General features: G+C 33.0%; 1 protein-coding gene across 1 annotated transcript; it reads left to right on the top strand.

The window, feature by feature from the left end:
* Positions 1–8151: 8151 nt before the first annotated feature.
* On the top strand, positions 8152–12025 carry LOC133295984 (F-box/kelch-repeat protein At3g24760). The gene is made up of 2 exons (XM_061494924.1): positions 8152–9414; positions 11508–12025. Exon 1 carries the CDS (start codon positions 8239–8241, stop codon positions 9385–9387), a length of 1149 nt encoding a protein of 382 aa, XP_061350908.1. The 5' UTR covers positions 8152–8238; the 3' UTR covers positions 9388–9414; positions 11508–12025.
* Positions 12026–12508: the final 483 nt, after the last annotated feature.

Raw genomic sequence — 12508 nt, 5'->3', positions numbered from 1 at the left:
ATGAAGAATGAAGACTAAAATATTAAAATTTTATTTTAGCTTGACGGAAAGAGTTTCGCTCCGACGTATCCTCATGTGCAGTGAGAAATTCAAAGCTATGTCGTTCTTAAAAATTATTTGTGTACTGGTTGGTTTTAATTTTTGAAAATTATTTTAAAGAAATTATTTTAAAGGTTTCAGATTACCAAGTTGTCACAACTAACATAACCCGAAAAATACTACGAGATTAATAAGGCATCACGCCAAAATTTATCTCTAATTATAAAAAATAAAATAAAATAATACAAAATAATAAATTTGAAATAGACTTGGGTCATCAAGTTGTCTCAAACAAAATGACCCAAAAAACTAGGAGATTAACAAGGCGTCACGCCAAAATTAATCCCTAATTATAAAAAAAAAATAATACAAAATAATAAATTTGAAATTGACTTGGGTCGCCAAGCTGTCTCAATCAAAATAATCCAAAAAACTATGAGATTAACAAGGCGTCACGCCCAAATCAATCCCTAATAAAATTTCTAAGCTATATAAGAAAACTTCTAATAAAACACGAAAAGCATAAAATAAATAGACAATTATAAGAAAATTTCTAACAAATAAAGAATATAAAAGCATACAAAAAAAAAGAAAATTATTAACTAAAGGACGAGGTAAATGGACTTACCTCAAAGATGATCAAAACTTGGTGTATGGAGCAAAGTTGTGGAAAATCACCCCAAATTTTCTAGAAAGAAAAAAAAAAGGTAGAGAAAATTAGTAATTAAAATTTTACTATTTCACTAACTTAGTTTTAAAAACCAAGTTCAAGTGTCTTGTATTTTGGGTTTTTTTTTAATTTGGTTATCTCCAAAGGGTGTATGTTGAAGGAATGAGAAATGGGTAATGTGGGACTTTTTAGAAAAATTGGTTTTTTTCAATGTGGGCAGCCATTTTGCGACAACCATATCTCACACCAGAGGGCTTAGCTTGAAAATCGGTCCGATCAGATTGAAGTACCATATGGGAGGAACATGCCGACTAAATTTGAGGAAGATCGAAGGTTCGTTTGAGAGAAATGATCCTTGCAACATGGCTGCCCAAAATTGCATTTGTTCTAACAAAACTAACAGTCCATCTTAAGAAATTTATATCTGATGCTAGGAGGCTCAGTTCGAAAATTCGTCCGGCCAGATTGTAGTATTACATAAGGGGAACACGCTGACAAAATATGAGGACAATCCAACAGTTCATTTGGGAGACATGACCCTCACAAAGTTGTTGCTCACTGCAGAAATGTCCAGAAAAACAGTTGCAGATTTTAAATTTTTGGGAATGATATAGACATCCAATCAAGAAATTCACCGGTCGATATGAAGGACGATGAGTTAAGATCTTGCCAAAAAAATTTCAGCTCGATCGGACGGTGGATGAAGGATATATCGTGGCTGGAACAGGTCCTACTCAAAGCTGTTATTTTTTCTGAAATGGCCATCATTCCCTTTTCCATCTTTTTGATTGCTCTCTTCGTTTTTTCCTTATTGAAGGACAAAAATATGTGTTCATAACTTATTTTTTTTCTTTTCTTTTTCTTTTTTATTTTTTTGTATTTTTTTTCATTTTTAAATATTTGGGACAAAATTGGGTGTTCACACATAGACCTAACAAACAACCTCAAAATCATTTAAAACCACATGGAAAAAAAACATCACATAATCATGATATATACAAACCTTAACCAACCACAAAACACTTCATACAACAACTTTTAAACATCAAAATTAAGAAGTAATATCTTATATAGCTTCCTTAAGAACTAGACAACCTTTTCCACTCAAACACTTGTCAAAACTCCAACTTTCTCTCTCTTGATGAATAGTACCAGTCCTCTTTAGATGGACATATCTCTCACTACAAGGCTTCTTAAGATGAAAAGAGAGAAGATTTAGGATCACAAAACCTAAAGCTATGACTTTTGTGAAATAAGTTTTTGGCTAAAAGTGTTTAACTCTCCAAGAACTCACATGCTCTTTTTCTTGTGCTATGCTCGGCCATGGTGAGAAGAAAGGAGATGAATGTGCGTAGGACTTTTAATGAGGAAGGGATGACCGATTGTGTATTTAAAATATCACAAAGTTAACTTACTTTACAAATTTTTTACTTTAACATCAAGTTTTATTCCTATTGGTTCCTTTTCTTCACACTTACCTTGTCATCATCTTATACAGCATTCCATATCTTTTTCCACTTGAAGGAACCGACTTACACACTAAGAATGTGATGCCAAAAGCGCATAGAAAAGTGGCTAAACAGAAAGTTGGGATTTCACAAAAGAGTAACCCTCCGGTTCTCAATTTCTAATTAACAAATAACAAAATTCAACTCCTAGAATAAGGGTCATAAGCACCCTTTTATAGACTAATTACAAATTGATTCAAAATTCTAAGTCTGAAATTCTAAAAATAATAAAACTTCCTAAAATAAATATAATAGTAATTAACATCTAAAAATAAATAAATAAATTACAAATAAATAATTCAAAATACATCCCAAATCTTTGATATCAAGTCACGCCAAATATGTTGCTTTCCTTTTCTTCCCAAACAAATCGCAATCACATCTGCTGCTTTATTAGGACTTGGATTTGATCGTAATTTATTGTATTTCAAATCACTGCCTCTTTCAACAATTGTGCCATACTTATTGGGCCACAACTCTAGTTGACTACGATTTTCTTGAATCAATGGTTGGGCCATGTACAATGGGCCAACTATAAGTGCATCATTCACCCCTGCTAGGAAAAGATTCGTCCTCGAATGTTGTTTATCTCCACTGATCTCAATTTCTTTAGACAAAAATTCAAATGATAAATCTTGCTCTATTAGATTTTCATAATCTGATTCACAATCAGATTTATTATAGACTGGATTATCATCATAAACTGAATCTTCATCATAAGATGGATAATCATCATAAATTGAATCTTCAACATAAGATGGATAATCATCATAAATGGGATAATTATCAACAATCGGATAATCATCATAAATTGGATTATCATCATAGATCGGGTCATCATCACAAATTGGATTATGATCATAGACTTCAAAGTCAGGAATCCTGATTTGCATCTCGATATCTTGAAAAGTGGACTGATTTCCAGGTTGCACTTTCCAATTTTGTCCCTGGTTTAGAATCCCCAAGGGATTGACGTCCTCTTCTTCGTTATCAGATGCGTCATCTAATTTCATTTTTTCTTCGAATTGAATGCCCAACTTTGTCCATGCAAGTCGCCGCTCCAAATATTGAATTTCCATGCTCTGCACCTCCACAAGAGTTTGCTTCAAAATTTGAATTTTCATGCATATCTGCACGAGTCGTCGCTCAAAATCTTGAATTCTCTTTCTCTGTGCCCGCACACATAGTCGCTTCAAAACTTAGATTTTCTTGTCCAACGCTTGCTCAAGTTGTTGCTTCAAATCCTAGATCCGCCATCCGAGCTCTTCATTTTCTATATCTCATGGGTCAATCTGACGCAGTTGTCTATATTCTTCATAAACGAATCCACGTTCCCTACCCTTGTGACTCCGCCATCGTCGACCTCCACGATTCTGTTCAGCCATTGGTTGAAGGCAAGCTAGTGCTCTGATATCAAATGATGCCGAAAGCGCATAGAAAAGTGGCTAAACACAAAGTTGGGATTTCACAAAAGAGTAACCCTCCGGTTCTCAATTTCTAATTAACAAATAACAAAATTCAACTCCTAGAATAGGGGTTATAAGCACCCTTATAGACTAATTACAAATTGATTCAAAATTCTAAATCTAAAATTCTAAAAATAATAAAACTTCCTAAAATAAATATAACAGTAATTAATATCTAAAAATAAATAAAAAATTACAAATAAATAATTCAAAATACATCCCAAATCTTTAATCTCAAATAACGTCAAATATGTTGATTTCCTTTTCCTCCCAAACAAATCACAATCACATCTGTTGCTTTACTGAGACTTAGATTCGATTGTAATTTGTTATATTTCAAATGATTGCCTCTTTCAACAATTGAACCATACTTATTAGGCCACAATTCTAGTTGGCTATGAGTTTCTTGAATCAATGGTTGAGCCATGTTCAATGGGCCAACTATAAGTGCATCATTCTCCCCTGCTAGGAAAAGATTTGTCCTCGAATCTTGTTTATCTCCACTGATCTCAATTTCTTTAGACAAAAATTCAAATGATAAATCTTCCTCTATTAGATCTTCATAATATGATTCACCCTCAGATTTATTATAGACTGGATTATCATCATAAACTGAATCTTCAAATAAGATGGATAATCATCATAAATGGGATAATTATCAACAATCGGATAATCATCATAAATTGGATTATCATCATAGATCGGGTCATCATCACAAATTGGATTATGATCATAGACTTCAAAGTCAGGAATGCTGATTTGCATCTCGATATCTTGAAAAGTTGACTGATTTCCAGGTCGTACTTTCCAATTCTGTCCCTGGTTTAGAATCCGCAAAGGATTGACGTCCTCTTCTTCATCATCAGATGCGTCATCTAATTCCATTCCTTCTTCGGATTGAATGCCCAACTTTGTCCACGCAAGTCGCCACTCCAAATATTGGATTTCCATGCTCTGCACCTCCACAAGAGTTTGCTTCAAAATTTGAATTTTCATGCATACCCACACAAGTCGTCGCTCCAAATCTTGAATTCTCCTTCTTTGTGCCGGCACGCATAATCGCTTCAAAACTTGGTTTTTCTTGTCCAACGCTTGCTCAAGTTGTTGCTTCAAATCCTGATCCGCCTTCCGAGCTCTTCATTTTCTATAACTCGTAGGTCAATCTGATGCAGTTGTCTATATTCTTTAGGAATGAATCCACGTTCCCTACTCTGGTGACTCTGTTGTCGTCGACCTCCACGATTCTGTTTAGCCATTGGTTGAAGGCAACCTAGTGCTCTAATACCAAATGATGCCGAAAGCGCATAGAAAAGTGGCTAAACAGAAAGTTGGGATTTCACAAAAAAGTAACCCTCCTGTTCTCAATTTTTAATTAACAAATAACAAAATTCAACTCCTAGAATAAGGGTCATAAGCACCCTTTTATAGACTAATTACATATTGATTCAAAATTCTAAATCTAAAATTCTAAAAATAATAAAACTTCCTAAAATAAAATATAACAGTAATTAACATCTAAAAATAAATAAAAAATTACAAATAAATAATTCAAAATACATCCCAAATCTTTAATCTCAAATCACGTCAAATATGTCAAATATGTTGATTTCCTTTTCCTCCCAAACAAATCACAATCACATCTGTTGCTTTACTGAGACTTGGATTCGATTGTAATTTGTTATATTTCAAATCATTGCCTCTTTCAACAATTGTACCATACTTATTAGGCCACAATTCTAGTTGACTATGAGTTTCTTGAATCAATGGTTGGGCCATATACAATGGGCCAACTATAAGTACATCAGAATGACTAAGTGTATGCATCTTTTCTTACTTGGACATTTGATTATTCAAACTACACATTCATTGGTCCATTTAATCAAAACTTGTCAAACTTAATTTTAATTGGTTGATCTTCATTCCACTTTGACCTTCTTGAGTTTAACTCATTCAAGGATACATAGAATCACTTATATATCAAAAATCATACAAAGAATTCACAAAGTTAAGTTATGTTACTAACTTGTCGACTTTGTACACATCTTTGACCTATACCACTTTCTATTGGTTTCTAATTAATCTTATTTTGACTTAGTTTTAGAAATCAATCTAAACATCATTTGATAACAATAAGATCACTTTGAATTAGGGCTGGCAATATGGGCCAGCCCGCCCCGGCCCGCCACTAGCTCGCCCAAAATGGGCTGGCCCACCCCGGCCCGTTTTGACAAAATGGGTTGAATTGAGTAACCCGGCCCGTTTTATGAGTGGGCTGGCGGGCTACGGGCCAGCCGGCCTAAAATAAAAAAAATATAAAAATAAAATACAAAAAATTAAATTCTGCATAAAATCACATAAAAAAATCTGCATAAAAGCATACAAAAATCTGCATAAAATCCTAATGTGCTTATGAAACCAAGAAGATCAGTGTTTAATAATCTGCATATAAATATGCATCTTTCAATCCAAAAATAATAATAAAAAAATAAAATCATATCAGGATAAAATAGAGTAACAAAGTGTTGTATGAGCAGTCCACAACAATTCAAAAAAGCCACTTGCATGCAGAGAAATCTTACGGAGCTACATAACAATTGGGTAACCTAAAAAAAAAAAAGGACTTGGCGGGATGACCCATATGGGCTGGCGGGCTGACCCATATGGGCTGGCGGGTTTGGCGGGCTGGTGGGTTGAAAAACTCAACCCAGCCCGCCCCATTTGGCAGGCGGGGCGGGCCAGCCCGGCGGGCTCAGCCCATTTTGCCGGCCCTACTTTGAATCCATGAAATTAACCACACAATTTAATTTACCATCTAATTCAAGCTTTGACCTAATCTTGGTCAATTATCAAGATAACTCTAACTTTTATCAAAATGATATCTATGTCCTTACATATATTTCATACTTATACTTGGGTTCTACGAGACTTGTCTGATATGAACTGTATTCTTAACTTAGTTATCGTGTCAATTACATGATTTTTCTCTCTCACAAATCCTTTAAATTAGTGTTTAATTCCTTAAATTCCTATTAACCTCTTTTATTCATATGTTTAAGATTGAGGATTGTTATACTACCAAATCTAATCAATTCATTCATGAAGCAAATAAATTAATCTGAGGTTGGTAAACTGATTAGAAATTGAGTTGAATAGGTATTAAATTGACATCCATTTATTGATCAAATCAGTTTTCATAATTTGGTATCAAACTTTTAAAGATCATCCGACAGATGAAGTTGGAACTTGAATTTTAGTAAAAAATGCATAATATTAATCAATAATTTATAAACTATATTATGAAAATGATTATATATATATATATATATATATATATATATATATATATATATATATATATGTAATACGATAATTTGATACCAATATTAAATTTAATAATTTACATATCATTTGAACCTGATAACTAGTAAATTATATTTATTAGTTACTAATTTTTAATAAATTATAATTATACAATTATTGAAAATCAACGATTTGTCAAATGAATATTATATTCTTGAGTTCCAATTGAATAACACTGCAAATAATAACTTCAACTCGTTAAAAATGAAAACTACACGTTATGAGTATATTTGTATACTTTTATTTTTAGCTTAAGTAAATGTTAAGTGAAGTAGGTTTTAAGAAAAGTTCTTTTTTATAGGTTTTGATATCTATATTTATTTATTTTTATAATGATATTTTTTTGAGTTAAAAGATTAAAAAATTATAATAAAAAATTTTATTATAATTTTGAAATAAATTATAATTATAAAAATACCTTAATTTTAGCTTTAAAACGACATTATTTTGGACTCAATGTAAATAATTTCTTTGTATTTATAGTAAAAAATTGAACCCTTTATTATAATAAAAAAACAAAAGCCAAAATCTTTCAAAGATTTTTTTTTTTTAAACTCTTATATTTTTTTTTTGAGTTATGTAATTTTTTTTAACAAAGAGGCATAGAGAAAGAAAGAGACTTTCTTGATACGTGTGTTTTTAAATAATTTTTAAACCAAAAATTTTACGTAACAAGCAAACTTTTTTTTTTATTCTTTTTCGGGCAAGTATATTGTAACAACTAAATTGTGTTACCAATCAATCTCACCGTTAGATCGGTTATGTTAATTCCACGATTATATTTATTTCTATTTTTGTATGATTACGATTCCACATATTTAAAGTGAAAGCATTAAATATGAGAAATCATAATTATACAAAGGTAGAAATAAATATAAAATATTAAATTTGGAAAACATAATCATACAAAAGTAAAAATAAATATAACCGTTGGATCAACATAACCGATCTAACGACGAAATTGATTAATAGTAACATGATAATAACATAATTCGTTGTTACAATAATTTTTTTTTTTTTTTTTTTAACTTTAGTTTAAAAAGTAGTTTCTAAACATGCTGTATAAATAATCAACGCACGCGTTCAACCTTTCAACCATCTACCCCATTCATCGTTATCTGTGTTTGAACATTGTGTCTCTCTTTTCTCTTCTCTTTCCTCCAACACCAGAAGAAGGAGAAGAAAGAAGAAAGAGATGACAACAGAGATCACTCATCTGAGTTCAGACCTCATAGAACTAATCCTATCACTGCTCCCAATTCCAACACTGATCCGAGCCTCCACTGTCTGCAAACTATGGCAATCAATCATCTCTTCCTCTCCCTTCTCCGACCACAACAACAACAAAAACCAACCATGGTTCTTCCTTCATGGACTCCACAACATCTCCTCCAAGAACAACCAATCCTTCGCTTTTGACCCCATTTCTAACTCATGGTTCCTTCTTCCCACTTTCCCCACAACCACCACACGCCAACACCAACCAAACACTTCCTTCATTGGCACCAATGGCTTCTTCTTCATCACTGCTCCTGCTTTCTGCTACACCCGCATCCTCCACCCTCTCTGGCATGCTACCCCACCTCTTCACTTCCCTAGAATCAACCCTCTTCTTGGTGTTTTCAATGATGGGTGTCTTAATATTCACCCAAAGTTCATTGTTGTTGGTGGGGTCAAGTTCATTGGGAACTTGGTTGATATAGAGGACCGTTTGGATGTTGAGATATTTGACCCTCTTTTGGGTACTTGGGAACTTGGTACTCCTCTTCCTGCAGATTTCAGATCAGGAAATTCATCTTCTTCCTTATCCTCTGCTTTGTTTAAGGGAAGGTTTTTTGTGTTTGGGATATATTCTTGTTTTGTTTCGTCTTTTGATTTGAACCAACGTGTTTGGAGTGAGGTTCAGACACTTAGGCCTTCTGGGGTTGTTTTTTCCTTCTTGATTGCGTGCAGGGAACAACTTGTTCTGGCTGGGATCTGCAATTTGCCACATGGGTCTTCCTTCAATTTGTGGAAGGTTGATGAGAAGACCATGGAGTTCAATGAGATTGCTGTGATGCCACATGATTTGCTTTATAGCTTGTTTGATGGTGATGAGGATGATAAATTTGCAAGCTTGAAATGTGTTGGGTTGGGTGATCTTATATATGTTTTCAATGAAGACTATCATAGGGTGTATCCAGCTTGTGTATGTGAGATTCATGGTGAATCTGGGAAGTGTAGTTGGAGGAGAGTGCCTCAATTGCCATCACCAGTGAACAGGTTTCACAAAGTCATTAGTTTTTGTTCAACTCTTTCACTGCCTAGTATTCTGGGTGAACGTGAACATCCTGGACTTCAATAGGCTCTACGGTGGTCATTTTCCTACTAGGTATCCTGTGTTTCTTAACACCACCATCTTTAAGCATCATCATTTTGGGCAATTTCTTAGCTAGCATTTAACCTCTAAATTTGGTTTTGTGTTCTGCTATGTTCTGTTTTACAAATAATTGTATGTGCCTTTTGATCATGAAAGTGAACTTGTAGGGACGATCATGAAATAATTTATGATCCCAATTATCTTATGATCTCTTTGTTTGATTGGCTCTAGGGTCAATTACATGTATATTTCATATTAATTAACTCAACAGTATTGCACCTAATACATGTTACTGTTTGAGCTTTCAGTCCTTGTTGAAGTTCGGTGTTAATGCCATGATTGCTTCATGTAATTAAGTTTACTAACCGTATATATATAGTTTGTTGGCTCATTATAAATTAGTTTCCCTTGTTAGCATAATAGTTATAAGCTTATAGTTATTGGTGAGATTGTTGATAGACTATGCAATTGCTTTCTCTTTGTCAGTTAACTTGACTAGGATCTGGAAACAATTGTATATTGATTAAAATGGGAAAGAGTGTTGGAGTTAGTTATGAAACAAGTGATATTTTCTTATAGTTTAATGATATTTTTGTTCACTGTCTTTTACATTGCCATGTATGGTTTCCGACTATAGTGCGCGAATTTTAAAAGGAGTACTCCATCTCCAAAGTATATGGTTTATACTTTTCCATTTTACCATGATTTTTTTTCCCTTTTATGAATGGATATTTATGCTTTTCATCTTTATTTACCTTATATGGTGATGATGCAAGTAAAAGTTGGGAAAGAAAAAACTTTGTAGATCTTCCTTATCTGTTTAACTTAGTTGTTGTTACAATTCTAACAAACAGGCTAGCTGAAATAGAATGTTTTGCAGCATAAGCAAACCAATTAGCAATACGAAATGACACTCCATTTTAGAAATTTTTGAAAATGACATCGTTGATCATCACTGTAATGACATAATGTATTTATGAATTAAGAGTAGAACTGATGTTTCTTTACTCTTATGTTTGACTCAGTTGACCATTTCATTGCATTCACGTTTTTGTTCTTTTTCATTAATTACTTCATTATTGTGGCTCTTCATAGATGCTTTTATTGTTTTCTTTATGCTGATTCTCATGTCCAACTCTTGATGCTATTTTACTACAATTTGGAGAATTTCCTTGTATGGAATCCAATATTTTCAATGGATAAGATGAGATGACATCGGATTTTGGTAAAAATCATCTGTGAGAGAACTGTTTTGCAAGCTGCACTAAGCTGGCTATTTGTGCCCCCACAAAATCAAGTTGGTGAAGGGTAGATTTTGAATTTTACATGACAGAAAAAATTTTAAACCTTTGATGATTTAAAGAGCAAAGAGTGACCAACACTCATGTCTTTATAAGTTTTAATTCTTTAATTCCAAGATACATGTCAGTTGAAGATTCAGATTCTCTGGTTAGTTCTGGACTCCAGGGAGTAAATTTATGCCATTAAATTAACTAAGTAACTGTTATGAATGGAGATTAATATCCATTCAGTGCACACCACATAGATAAAATGTACAAATTAGTGCATGTTTATGGAAACAAGTATGCTATATACGTAAAAACATAAATACTCAAATCTTCAAAATTGTCTTTGATGCATGAATTCATATATTTATAAGCATCCTGTAGTTATTCATGTAAAGGAACTTCCATTAAATGAACTTGTTTAAAATTTTATATATGAAGAAAGTTGAGGAATAAAGACAAGTATCAGTGCCTTCATATCAGTAGCTTTAGAATGACTAACCTGTCATTGACAATTGGATCCTACAGGTTTAGGACTAAGCCCTGCACAAGGTGTAGAGTGCTTCTAGTTAGTTTCATCCTTAGTTTAACAACTGAACCGTTTGATGTTTGTTTTCTATATATATTGAATAGTTTACAGCTTTTAATGTGTTCAAAGTTCATTTCAATTGAATTTTCTTGATTGATTTGGGTCGTCAGCAACTTATTTTTTGTCTACAAGTTCGTTACCATTGACGAGCTTTTCCATTACTTTTCATTTCTACTTTTCACTATCTTACTTGTAATGGCTTGATGAATCTACTTTCAATTGTTCAACAGTATGATGCTGTTATTGATCTGTATCCGAGTAAAACTGTGATTCTACAATTCAACAAAAAACAAAAGGAAATGCTCATTGACAGAAAAGAAAGGTTCAAGGTTCAAGGTTCAAGTAGAAGAATCATTTGCTCAAAACGGTAGTATATAGATGCTGCAGACACCAAAGGCTTGTGCATCATTCACATCAGAAAAGAGCAGAAGTTGTCATAAAGTATGTAGTAGATAATTATAGATGTGTTTTTTTTTTTTTTGGAAAAAATAATTATAGATGTGTGTATACCTTATTTAGCTGTCATAAAACATGGGTCAATCCTTTGCCTTCTCTTCCCATCCTTACCAAGTAATATTGGCAACTGTGTTGTATTAAGTAATAATTATGTGAGTTATTTAGTGTTATGTTGCATTTCTAAGTACTGATATTGGCAACAGTTTGGTATTAGTCATTTAATATGTTGCTAAAAGTAGTCTAAGTGGTACACATTGGCATTTTCAGCCATTTAGATTCACTTCATCAAGATATGCATGCACCCTTTGTATTTGTTGTTCTTGTAACCTAATCTGTTCCAGGTTTCCAACTTCCACAACTTATTCTTAGCTCTGCTTACTCTCTTTTTTTTTTTTCAATCTTTCTATTTTGTTGCCTCACTTAATTAATGTTCTCTTTCAAGATAAAAATTGTTGCTGGTAATCTCTTTGGAAGAGCCAAAACTCTCATTTACTCACTGTTGGGCTAGTAGAGAATGTCTTCATTGACTAAAAAAAAACAATGAAAGAGAACAACCTGAAGAACAAAGGATTTGTCTCGTCTTTCAATCTTTCGTATTCACGTCTTCATTTGGACTGAATCCTCTGGATTCTGTTCTGTCAACAGTAGTGTTCCTGTTAGTTAGAAGATATCGAAACTAGCCATTATTTTTCCTTTGTTTTTCTTATGTGACCCAATTCATATTTATTATTTCCTCTTTCTCAAATCACAAAATGTAGGCTATGGTTCCCTATTT

The sequence above is a fragment of the Gastrolobium bilobum genome, unplaced genomic scaffold, assembly GCF_033153095.1.
Source record: "Gastrolobium bilobum isolate Gb01-03AN ecotype WA unplaced genomic scaffold, APGP_CSIRO_Gbil_v1 utg35429, whole genome shotgun sequence".
In the NCBI taxonomy this organism is placed as follows: Eukaryota; Viridiplantae; Streptophyta; class Magnoliopsida; order Fabales; family Fabaceae; genus Gastrolobium; species Gastrolobium bilobum.
The sequence above is the reverse complement of the archived record's forward strand: the minus strand, read 5'-3'. Positions and strand labels throughout refer to the sequence as shown.